Consider the following 12,106-nt stretch of genomic DNA (forward strand, 5'->3'; position numbering starts at 1 on the left):
TTCCGGCTCTACAAACAAATTATCACTATGGTCCTTAATGGGTCCTACTCTTTCCCTAGTTATCCTCATACTCTTAATGGACTTGTAAAATAACTTTGGATTTTCCTTTATTTTACCTGCCAATGTTTCTTCAAGCCCCCTTTTTGCTCTCCTAATTTCCTTTTTAAGTTCCCCCCTACACATTCTTTACTCCTCCAGGGCTTCTGCTGTTTTGAACATCAGTATCTGCTATAAGCCTCCCTTTTTTTCTTTATACAATCTTGTATATCCCTCGGCATCCAGGGTTCCCTGGATTTGTTGGTCCCACCCTTTGTCTTTACTGGAATATGCTGGCCCTGTACTCTCCCTATTTCCTTCTTGAATGAGCCCCACTGCTCTGATGCAGATTTACCTAAAAGTAGCTGCGCCCAGTCCACTCTGGCCAAATCATATCTGATCTTATTAAAATCAGCCTTCCCCCAACTTAGAACTCTGATTTCTGGCCATCCATGTCCTTTTCCATAACAACCTTCAATCTAACGTAGTTATGATCACTATCTGCAAAATGCTCTCCCACTGATACCTCTACCACTTGCCCGGCTTTATTCCCTAAAATTAAGTCCAGGACCGCCCCTCTCTTGTAGGACCTTCTACGTACTGGCTTAAAAAGCTCTCCTGAATGCATTTTAAGAATTCCGCTCCCTCTAAATCTATCACACTATGACTAACCCAGTTAATGTTGGGGAAGTTCAAAGCCCCCACTATTACTACCCTATTAGTTTTACACTTCTCTGAAATTTGCCTATTTATCTGCCTTCTATTTCTCTGACTGTTTGGGGGTCTATAGTACACTCCCAACAATGTGATTGCTCCTTATTTGTTTTTCAGTTCTGCCTATATGGCTTCATTTGAGGAGCCTTCTAAGATGTCATTCTTCCTTACCGCTGTAATTGATTCCTTGATCAATATTGCGATACCCCCTCCTCTTTTACTTCCTTCCCTGTCTCGCATGAAGATCCTATATCCTGGAATATTAGTTCCAATCCTGCCCCTCTCTCAATCATGTCTCTGTGACAGCAAGAATTTGTTGAAATCTTTAAAATTTTTCTGTTCTATACTAGGCAGTCAGTCATATACCTGCATATATCAAACATACCTGAAAAAGAAGTAGTCGCATGACTTGTTCCATTCATAATCATCAAGTGTAATTACTCTAAAGTCACAGGTAGTACAACGGAGTTGATCACATGTCCTGTTTATAAAAAAAAGTCATCACAAAATATATTGTTCAAATAAAATTACTTTTATAAATAATCACAACAGAATGGCACAATCAGTAAGCCAAGCTATTAGTCTGACAACACTGTACAATAATTTTGTATGTTAGTGGATCTTTCTTTTCATAGCAAAATCAATTTAATTACGTCTTGGAAATTCCTGAGGCTCAACATTTGTCTCATAACTGTGAAACAGCTGTTTTCGGGTGCCTTGCTCACTGATTTTCAGGGTTTCCTTAAGGAGATATGGTCAGACATCATTCAACTCTTCTCAGTATTGTTCAGATTAGGAATCAATCAAGCAATGAGCTAGCAGTGCAAGGTATTATCTTTCAATCCTGGAGCACAAGCACATCAATCATATGACCTCTTTGTTAAAATAAGGAACATCATGTATAGGGGTCATCAAACACCACTGTAATGCTGACCAGAGATTACACTGCCATACAATGGCGCTCTGAACTATAGAGAAAACCTGGGGAAAATAGATGGTCACATTGAAAATTACAAAGACAATATTCCAAACGTGTGCTCGCTGTGTAGAGCTTGGCCCACTGCAAGTGGATGCTTGGGAGCTGATCTTTAGTGTCAGTTAGGTTCAGTTATTACTATGATTGTCAGAGGTTGTAGGTTCAAGCATTACTCCAGGATTTGAGATGCATTGTTGAAGATACTGCTCTGGGGATGAGAGGTGTCTGTGTTAGTGGCTCAAGGTGAGCTTAAAAGGTCCATGGTACTCAAATGATGATGGTGTTATATAAATGCAAGTCTCTATCAAATAAACTTAGGGCTGAGAGCGTTCAAGCCACAAGGAGAATCAGAGGGGATTGTAGTGACTTTTGCATTTATACTAGAGTGAACACAGTGATATTCCAGGACAAAGCTACCTAATTAGGAGGCAGAACAGTTGAAGTGCACTCCAATTGATTTGCTCTAGATATGGATTTCTCATTCTGAATTTACTCTGGCAAAAACAATCACTCCAGCTTTATCAAACATACAAGGACACTAAAAAGTGTTTCATATGAAGAATTTTCTATAATGTACTAGCAGTGAGTAGAAGCGAAGACAAGAAAGCTGCTGTATCAAATGGGACAGTTTCAGCAGCCTTTATAAGGGAAATACAAGAGTGTAACCTGGATATGAGGAAATGTATAGATCGCACTATAACCTAATGTAGTTATCATCATTGTTTTGTCCAGTTGGATCTGGATATAAACGCTAAAAAAAGACATTTTTAATATTTTGACATTTGCACAATGATAAACAAACAAGTAGGTGCATCAAATCCATTCTCTTTTGCTCCCAAAATTCTGTCGGACACGGACTACAATTAGGGGTTAATAAAAGAAATCTGAAAAAAGTACCTCTGAGAAGTATTTGTTCCCAATCCTAGAGGTGCAGAACTACCACCGAGATAAACAGGACAACACCTAAAAACAAAGCATTCAATATAGCTCTCTCAGATGCAGTATGCACTCAATGTATTTAAAATGCTCCCTCCCTCATTCTTCTAGCATGTTGACACAGTCCAGCAACAAGCCACCCCCCTTCCATCTTTATCTCCCACTAGCCATATCAAAACACACACACACCCCAACAGGACACTAAAGGAGGGATAATAGGAAAAATAAAAGGCAATATGTGACACAGAGGCTCCGATATTAATTGGTGACCCTGGGCAGGGGCAGGAAAGCCCAGTAATGAGTGAAGAACCCAGCAAAGCGAGGGACCTAGAGGTCCTGCTACTCTTAATGGCTGGTCCTCCATTAAATAATTTTGGGCAGGCTCCAGCCCAACAGACTGCCTGGCTGGTGGGCAAAGCAACAAGCAGCAAAAGGAAGTCACAACAAAAAAAATAGCTGGAAAAACTCAGTAGGTCTGACAGCATCTTGGAGAGGAACACAGTTAATGTTTCAAGTCCATATGACTCTTCATCAGAACTAAGAAATATAGAAATGAGGTGGAATATAAGCTGGTTGAGGGGGGTGGGACAGGTAGAGCTGGATAGAGGGCCAGTGATAGGTGGAGGCAAAGAAGAGATTGCCAAAGATGTTGTAGACAAAAGGACAAAGGGTTGTTGACGGTGGTGACATTAGCTGAGGAATGTGCTAATGATGACATTAAGTGTAAAAAGCAGGACAAGCAGGTGACAGATAGCCCTAGTGGGGGTGGGGTGGGGGGAAGGGATCGAAATAGGCTAAAAGGTAGAGATAAAACAATGGATGGAAATACATTTAAAAATAATGGAAATAGATGGGAAAAGAAAAATATATATAAAATAAAAAATTATAAATTATTGGAAAAGGGGGGATCAGAAAAGGGCTGGGGATGGAGAGAGTTCATGATCTGAAGTTGTTGAACTCAATATTAAGTCCGGAAGGCTATAAAGTGCCTAGTTGGAAGATGAGATGCTGCTCCTCCAATTTGCGTTGAGCTTTGCTGGAACATTGCAGCAGGCCAAGGACGGACATGTGGGCATGAGAGCAGGGTGGTGTGTTGAAATGGCAAGCGACAGGGAGGTCTGGGTCATGCTTGCGGACAGACCAAAGGTGTTCTGCAAAGTGGTCATCAAGTCTGCGTTTGGTCTCTCCGAAGTAGAGGAGACCCGCATTGGGAGCAGCAAATGCAGTAGACTAAATTGAAGGAAGTGCAAGTGAAATGCTGCTTCACTTGAAAGCAGTGTTTGGGCCCTTGGATAGTGAGGAGGGGGGAAGTAAAGGGGCAGGTGTTGCACCTTCTACGGTTGCATGGGAAGGTGGCGTGGGAGCGGGTTGAGGTTTAGGGGGTGATGGAGGAGTGGACCAGGGTGTCCTGGAGGGAGCGATCCCTGCGGAATGCTGCCTGGTGGTGGTGGTGGCGTCTGTGTGTGTGTGTGTGTGTGTGTGTGTGGGGGGGGGGGGCGCGAAAGGAAGATGTGTTTGGTGGTGGCATCATGCTGGAGTTGGCGGAAATGATGGAGGATGATCCTTTGAATGCGGAGGCTGGTGGGGTGATAAGTGAGGACAAGGGGGACCCTACCATGGTTCTGGGAGGGAGAGGAAGGAAGTCACAGTAAGGGACTCACAGGATGGATCCAGTCAGTCAGTGGGGTTGATCGTTCTGGTCCATGACTGAGGGAGGTAGTTGATCAAGGATCCCCAGATCGGGGTTGTGATTGGGGTGGCAGAAGATGTGGGCAACAATTGAGGATGGGTGGGACCAAAGACTTCCTCCTTGTGATCACTTCTGTTCTTCCTGGCCCATAAGGAGTGCTAAAAGAAGCTGATCTTCTCATGAATTCTCTCCTGATGTTATTTTTAAATGCAAATGGACCAAATAACCAAGAGCAGGCTAGGCACCCAATTTGAGTGCCTCCAGGAGGCAGGAGCTGTCTGTTTAGTTCCAATGGCAAAGGCAGGTGGCAGCCATGTGGAAAAAGAACATACAAGTATAATGGATGTTGTCTACAGGTCTCCTGTTTGCAGCAATGAAGTGGCAGAATGTATTCACCTTAGGCATTTACTGACAGCTTTGGCTTCCCACTGACCTACACTTAAATTTAAGTTATGACCTTGATGATGCAATTGGACCGTAACTTTTCAATGTTAGATCATACCCTTTACAGGAGCCACGTTGATGGCCTATTTGGGATTTTAAATAATTTAACGATGATAATATGTCAGGTTGCTCAATCTCAATATTTTAACACAAACCCCTATGCCCTTCCTGTTGTCCGGGCAGGGTTAAAATCAGGGTTAAAGAGTGTGTGAAGAGCTAAAGGTGAGAGATAGAAATGGTAACATGAAAGACTGGCAAGACAGACTAGGCTCCAGGGCCTAGAAATCGAGTGGAAGAACAAAAGCAAGTGAACATTTGCACATGGAGCACCAAGCCAGTAGGTGTTGAATCAATATCTTTACGAATGTGTTGCCGTAAGACCATGCCTTCCAACTTCCAAATCAATTTCAGATGCTATTCCTTCTATCCCTCTACCTTTCATTGCCAGTGGCATTTGCTCTTAGCAGGTAAAGTCTAGTACAAAACTATTTTCAGATGCTTAGCACAAACAAAACAATTTGGTTCTTGAAATTGCATTAAAGGTACCAGACAGCCCTGCTCTATGTTACTGCAAGGCTAAAACTAAATAGTAATGACAATGGAAGCAAAAATAGAAAGGAATTTGAGACAGGCAGGGTGGAAATGGGAATGAAGGTGTGATGTAGAACTTTTGGCCATGTAAGTGGATATACACTGGAGGGATAGGTGAAAACATCTTATATACAGGGAATTGTGGGATCATTATCAAATTAGTTAATAATTTTTCAGTAGTTCTTAGAAATAGCTAATGACATGACTGACGTGCAAACCTAATTATTTTATGAAGGATAGCCAACCATAAAGTGTCCATTAATCATCAATAACTTACTTAAAATTCTTTTTCACAGACATGGGTGTTGCTGGCTAGGCCAGCAATTTCATTGCCCATCCCTAATTGCCCTCAAGAAGATGGTGAGGAGCCACCTTCTTAAACCACTGCAGTCCATGTAGCATAGGTACACCCACAGAGCTGTTAGGGAGAGTGTTCCAGGATTTTGACCCAGCAACACTGAAAGAATGAGATATAGTTCCAAGTCAGGATGGTTTTTGGCAGGAAGGGGATCTTGCAGGTATTGGTGTTCCCATGCATCTGCTGCCCTTGTCCTTCTAGATGGTAGAGGTCACAGGTTTGGAAGGTGCTGTTGAAGAAGCATTGATGTGTTGCTGCAGTGCATCACCTTGTAAATGCAAATGGACTAATTGACCAAGGGCGAGCTTGGCACCCAATGTGAGTGCCTCCAGGAGGCAGGAGCTGTCTGTCTAGAGCCAACAGCAAAGGAAGGCTGCAGCCACATAGAAAAATAAAGAATGTACAAGTATAGATGGCACACACTGCTGCCACTGTGCATTGGTGGTGGAGGGAGTGGATGGGGTGCCAATCAACTGCTTTGTCTTGAATGGTGTTGAGCTTCTTGAGTATTGTTGGAGCTGCAGTCATCCAGGCAAGTAGAGAGTATTCCATCACATTCCTGAATTGTGCCTTGTAGGTGGCGGACAGGCTTGGGGTTCAGGAGGTGAGTTACTCTCCGCAGAATTCCGAGTCCCTGACTTGCTCTTGTCAGCACAGTATTTTTATGGCTGCTCCAGCTCAGTTTCTGGTCAATGGTAATCCCCAGGATGTTGATAGTGGGGGATTCAACCATATTAATGCCACTGAATGTCAAAGGCAGATGGTTGGATTTTCTGTTGTTGGAGATGGTCATTGCTTGGCACTGGCGTGGTGCGAATGTTACTTGCCACTTGTCAACCCAAGCCTGGATATTGTCCAGGTCTTGCTGCATATGGACACGCACTGCTTCAGTATCTGAGGAGTTGCGAATGGTGAACATTGTGCAATCATCCACAAACATCCCCACTCCTGACCTTATGATAGAAGGCAGGTCATTGATAGAACAGCTGAAGATGGCTGGGCTTAAGTCACTACCCTGAGGAACTCCTGTAGAGATGTCCCAGGACTGAGATGATTAACTTCCAACAACCACTGCCATCTTCCTTTGTGCTAGGTATGACTCCAAGCAGCAGGGAGCATCCCCTAGATTCCCACTGACTCCAGTTTTGCTAGGGCTCCTTGATGTCATGCTCGGTCAAAAGTTGCCTTGATGTCAAGGGCATTTATTCTCATCTCACCTCACCTCTTGAGTTCAGCTCTTTTGTTGTTTGGACCAAGGCTATAATGAGCTCAGGAGCTGAGTGAACTTGGCGGAACCCAAACTGAACATCAGTGAGCGGGTTATTGTTGAGTAAGTGCCACCTGATAGCACTGTCAATGACATTTTCCATCACTTTGCTGATGATCGAGAGTAGACTGATGGAGCGGTAACTGGCTGTTGAATTTGTCCTGATGTTTTGTGGACAGGGTATGTATGGGCAGTTTTCCATATTGTCAGGTAGATGCCAATGTTGCAGCTGTACTGGAACAGCTTGGCTAAGGGCACAGCTAGTTCTGGAACACAAATCTTCAGTACTAATGCTGGAATGTCGTCAGTGCCTATAGCTTTTGCAGTATCTAGTGCCATCAGCCATTTCTTGATTTCAAGTGGAGCGAATCAAATTGGCTGAAGAATGGTATCCATGATGCTGGGGACCTCAGGAGCAGGCCAAGATGAATCATCTGCTCGGCACTTCTGGTTGAAGGTGGTTGCAAATGCTTCAGCCTTGTTTGTTGCACTGATGTGCTGGGCTCCCTCTTTATTGAGGATGGAGATATTTGTGGATCCTTCTCCTCCAATAAGTTGTATAAATGTCCACCACCATTCACGATTGGATGTGGCAGGACTGCAGAGCTTAGATCTGATCCGGTGTTGTGGGATTACTTAGCTCTATCAGATGTTTGGCATGCAAAAGCCCTGTGTTCTAGCTTCACAACTCATTTTTAGGTATGCCTGGTGCTACTTCTGGCAATGCCTTGCATTCTACATTGAACCAGGGTTGATTCCTCATTTGATAGCCATGATAGAGTGGGGGATATACCAGGCCATGAGGTTACAGATTGTGGATGTATACAATTCTGCTACTGCAGATGGTCCACAGCGCTTTCATGGAGACTGCCCAGTTTTGAGTTGCTAGATCTGTTTGGAATCTATCCCATTTAGCATGGTAGTACACAACACGATGGAGGGTATCCTCAATATGAAGATGGGACTTCATCTCCACAAGGACTGTGCAGTGGTCACTCCTACCGATACTGTCATGGACAGATGCATCTGTGCCAGGTAGATTGATTAGGACGAGGCCATTAGGTTTCTCCCTCTTGTTGGTTCCCTCAATACCTGCCACAGGCCCTGTTTAGTAGCTATGTCCTTTAGGTCTCTACCAGCTTGGTCAGTGGCGATGCTACTCAGAGTACATTCTGTGCCCCAGCGCTTCCTCCAAGTGGTATTCAACATAGAGGAGTAGGTGGTAATCAGCAGGAGGTTTCCTTGCCCATGTTTGACCTGATGCCAATGGACTTCATGGGGTCCAGAGTCGATGTTGAGAACTCCCAGGGAAACACCCTCCTAACTGTATACCATTGTACTGCCAACTCTGCTGATGATGGTGGTGTCTGCGACATTGTCTCTTAGGTATGATTCCGTGAGTATGACTATGTTAGGCTGTTGCATGGCCAGTAGGACAGCTCTCCCAATTTTGGCATAAGCCCCCAGGTGTTTGTAAGGAGGACTTTGCACGATTAACAGGGCTGAGTTTGCTGTTGTCATTTCCGGTTCCTTGGTCGATGCTGGGTGATCCATCCAGTTTCATTCCTTTTTGTAGACTTTGTAGCAGTTTTGTACAACCAAGTGGCTTGCCAGGCCATTTTAGAGGACATTTAAGGGTCAAGCACATTTTTGTGGTCTGAAATCACACGTAGGCATATTTTCTTCTCTAAAGAACATTAACGAACCAGATAGGTTTTCATGACAATCGACAATGGCTTCATGGTTACTATTATTTTTTAAATTCCATATTCATTAACTGAATTTTAATTCCACCAGCTGCCTTGGTGGGATTCGAACTTGCGTCCCCAGAACATTAGCCTGGGGCTCTAGATTACTAGTTCGGTAACATTACCACTATGCCGCTGCCTCCCCTTTGGCACAGACCTTTCCATTAGTACCCTTCCACTCTGTGGGAATTTGTAGACAGTGAGACTGTCCTAAATTGGCACTTCTGCAGGAAATGCCATAAGACACTCCAACTCAGAGACCTTGACCTGGAGTGCGAGTTAGAGACAGTCTGACACATAAGGGAGGGGGAAGAACTTCTGCGTAACTTACTCAACAGTATCTCAGAGGAAAGCACAGATACAAAAAGGCAAGAGCAGGACTACCTGTCAACAGGATAGGGAGAAATCAGGGGAGACAGAGGAGGTCACACAGGCACTGGTCCGATTAAACAAGTACAACATACTTTAAATCAATTAGAATAAGAAGAAAGGATGCTGACCTAGGTACCATGGAACAGAAGGTTGTCTAAAAGTAGGAGATGCAGATTAGAATCATAGGAGATTAAATAATTTAGGGATAAATAACACAATCAAGAGATCTGAAGTGTGTGTTACTTACTTATTACCAGGTTAAGGAATATTTCAATGTGGCTGGAAAGGGAGGAGGACTATCCGGGTGGCATGGTTCATTTTGGGACCAATGATAAACGGAAGGAAAGGGAGGAAGTCCTGTTGAGGGAGTATCAGGAGTTCGGAGCTAAATTAAGAAACAGGACCTCAAGGATGGTAATCTCTTGATTATTATCAGTCATGTGCTAATCAGCATAGTAACAAACAAATCAGCAAGGTGAACACGTGGCTGGAGGAGTGGTGTAAAGAGCGTTTCTATTTCATGGGAGGCTGGTACCCAACTGGGATAGGAGGGAGCTGAACCTGAACTTGGCTGGAACCAAGGTCTTAGTGGAAATGATAAACAGAATCATAAAAATGACTTTTAACTCAAAAATGGGTGTTACGGGGCTTGGTTCTTAATTGCACAAAATATCATATAAAGATAAAAAAAACAGGATAAGGACAAGGTTCAGGTCACAAATAGTAATGTGGATACTCCAGGTGAAGGCAGCTCTATAATAACTGAAATACTTATAGCAGGAGTGACAAACAAAAAAGGTGATAAGTCAAATAGGCTGGATTTTCAAAGCGGAGTTGAGAACCTGACACCCATACGAATTCTCTTTCGATGTTATTTTTGAATACAACTAGCTGAATTGCCACAAGATGAGTTTGGTGCTGAATTAGAAGCATGGAGCACCTGCAGGAGATGGGAGCTTCCTGTTTGGCGCCAATGCCAAAGGCAGGCAGCAGCCATGTTGGGAGGACATATCAATTTGAAGATTAGAGAGGCTTGTAGCACAAGCAAAGTTGTTTTCATGGGAAATTTAAATTTTTATTTAGATTGGGAAGAACTGAGTAGCTCAAGACAGTAAGCAAGAAAAATATTGGCATAAAGGAGTAGCAAATCCCCTGGAAGATGTTAGTTTCGATCCCAGGGTTTTAAAGTAAGTTGGTGAGGAAATTGCAGGTTTTTTAGCCATTACTTTCCAAAGCTCTCTTGATTCAGGGATTGTCCCTCTAGATTGGAAAATTCCAATGTAACTTCATTATTTAAGAAATGTAAGGGAAAGAAACCAGGAAATCATAAAACTACTCGACTCTGCTGTGTAAAAGTTACTAGAGTCTGTAATTAAGGACTGAATGACAGAGAACTTGAAATTTGAGCTAATTAGGGACTGCCAATATTGATTATGGGGTCATTGAATACATTCAAGGCCAAGTTAAATAGATTTTGATCGACAAGAGTGTCAAGGGTTATGGAGGGCAGACAACTAAGTGTAGATGAGGCCACAATCATATCAGCCATGATCTTACTGAATGATGGAGCAGGCTTGAGGTGCCAAAAGGCTTACTCCTGCTAATTTTTGTGTTCTTGTGTAAAACAGGTTCAAACGAGTTAGAGTGCTTTAAATTTATCATTTTATTCAATGTAACAGAACCTTAACAACTTCACAGATGAAAACTAAGTAAAACTTCACATCAAGATGAATTTCAGTTATAGCCAACTGTAGTTATTAACCTCAAAATTCTATAAAGAGCATATTTCTTGAACTTACTTTCTCCCTTTGGTCTGAGGAGGTCTGTGACCTGAACAATTTGTTATTGCGCCTGGGCTTGACTTCTATAACAAAAAGGCATTGAGTGGCATTTCAAACACTGGAAATAGAACTTTCAAATACAATATCATTCAATTTCACCTTTATAGCATTCGGTTTAAAGATAGGTTTAAATATAGAACATTAGTAAGCTAGCACGTCCCCACATACAACAGGATGTCCAGGCAGGTGAATGTTTGGTATTTAGCAATGTAATGAATTCTACAGATATGGCCCATTGAATATATTTTTGTTACAATTATTATTTTTATTACAGAGAGTAGGCATAAATGGATCATTTTAGGGTTGGCAAGACGCAAAGACTTGAGTTCCACAGGGATCAGTGCTGGGTCCTCAACTATTTACAATCTATATCAATGACTTGGATGAAGAGACCGAATGTATAGTTGCTAAATTTGTTGCTAACATGAAGGAGAGGTAGGAGAGTTGTGAAGAGGACATAAGAAAGCTCCAAAAGAATATAGATAGATTAAATGAGTGGGCTAAAGTTTGGCAGATGGGGTATAATGTGGGAAAATGTGAACTTGTCCACTTTGGCAGGAAGAATAGAAAAGCAGCATATTATCTAAATGGAGAGAGATTGGAAAACTAAGGCACAGAGGAGTATCTGGGTGTCCTGTTACATGAATGACAACAAGTTACAGGTACAGCAACTGATTAGGAAGGCAAATGGAGTGTTGTCATTTATTGTAAGGGGAATGGAATACAAAAGTAGGAATGTTTTGCTACAGTTCTGCAGGGTGTTGGTAAGACCACAACCAGAGTACTGTGTACAGTTTGATCTCCTTATTTAAGAAAGGACATAATTGCATTAGAAGCAGTTCAGAGAAGGTTCACTCGACTGATTCCTGGGATGAAGGGGTTACCTTATGAGGGAAGGTTGGACAAGAAGAATCTATATCCACTGGAATTTAGAAGAGAGGTGACCTTATTGAAACATATAAAATCCTGAGGGGACTTGACAGAGTAGATGTTGAAGGATATTTCCCCTCAAGGAAGAGACCAGAACTAGGGGACACAGTTTAAAAATAAAGGGGCGCACATTTAAGACGCAGATGAGGAGAAATTTTTTCTCTCAGGTGGTTGTGATTCTCTGGAACTCTCTTTCTCCGTGA

General features: G+C 42.7%; 1 protein-coding gene across 4 annotated transcripts in view; it reads right to left on the minus strand.

Annotated features, from left to right (window-relative positions):
* c6h8orf37 (chromosome 6 C8orf37 homolog) overlaps positions 1-12,106 on the minus strand; it is a 33,814-nt gene that overhangs the window by 15,295 nt on the left and 6,413 nt on the right. For all 4 annotated transcript variants that reach the window (XM_041189143.1, XM_041189142.1, XM_041189141.1 and 1 more), the window contains exons 3-5: positions 10,932-10,996; positions 2,624-2,689; positions 1,136-1,231 (exon numbers count right to left, since the gene is read on the minus strand). In XM_041189143.1, coding sequence (XP_041045077.1) covers positions 1,136-1,231; positions 2,624-2,689; positions 10,932-10,996 — 227 coding nt within the window. The remainder of the gene's footprint in view (positions 1-1,135; positions 1,232-2,623; positions 2,690-10,931; positions 10,997-12,106) is intronic.

This window comes from Carcharodon carcharias, chromosome 6 (genome assembly GCF_017639515.1).
Source record: "Carcharodon carcharias isolate sCarCar2 chromosome 6, sCarCar2.pri, whole genome shotgun sequence".
In the NCBI taxonomy this organism is placed as follows: Eukaryota; Metazoa; Chordata; class Chondrichthyes; order Lamniformes; family Lamnidae; genus Carcharodon; species Carcharodon carcharias.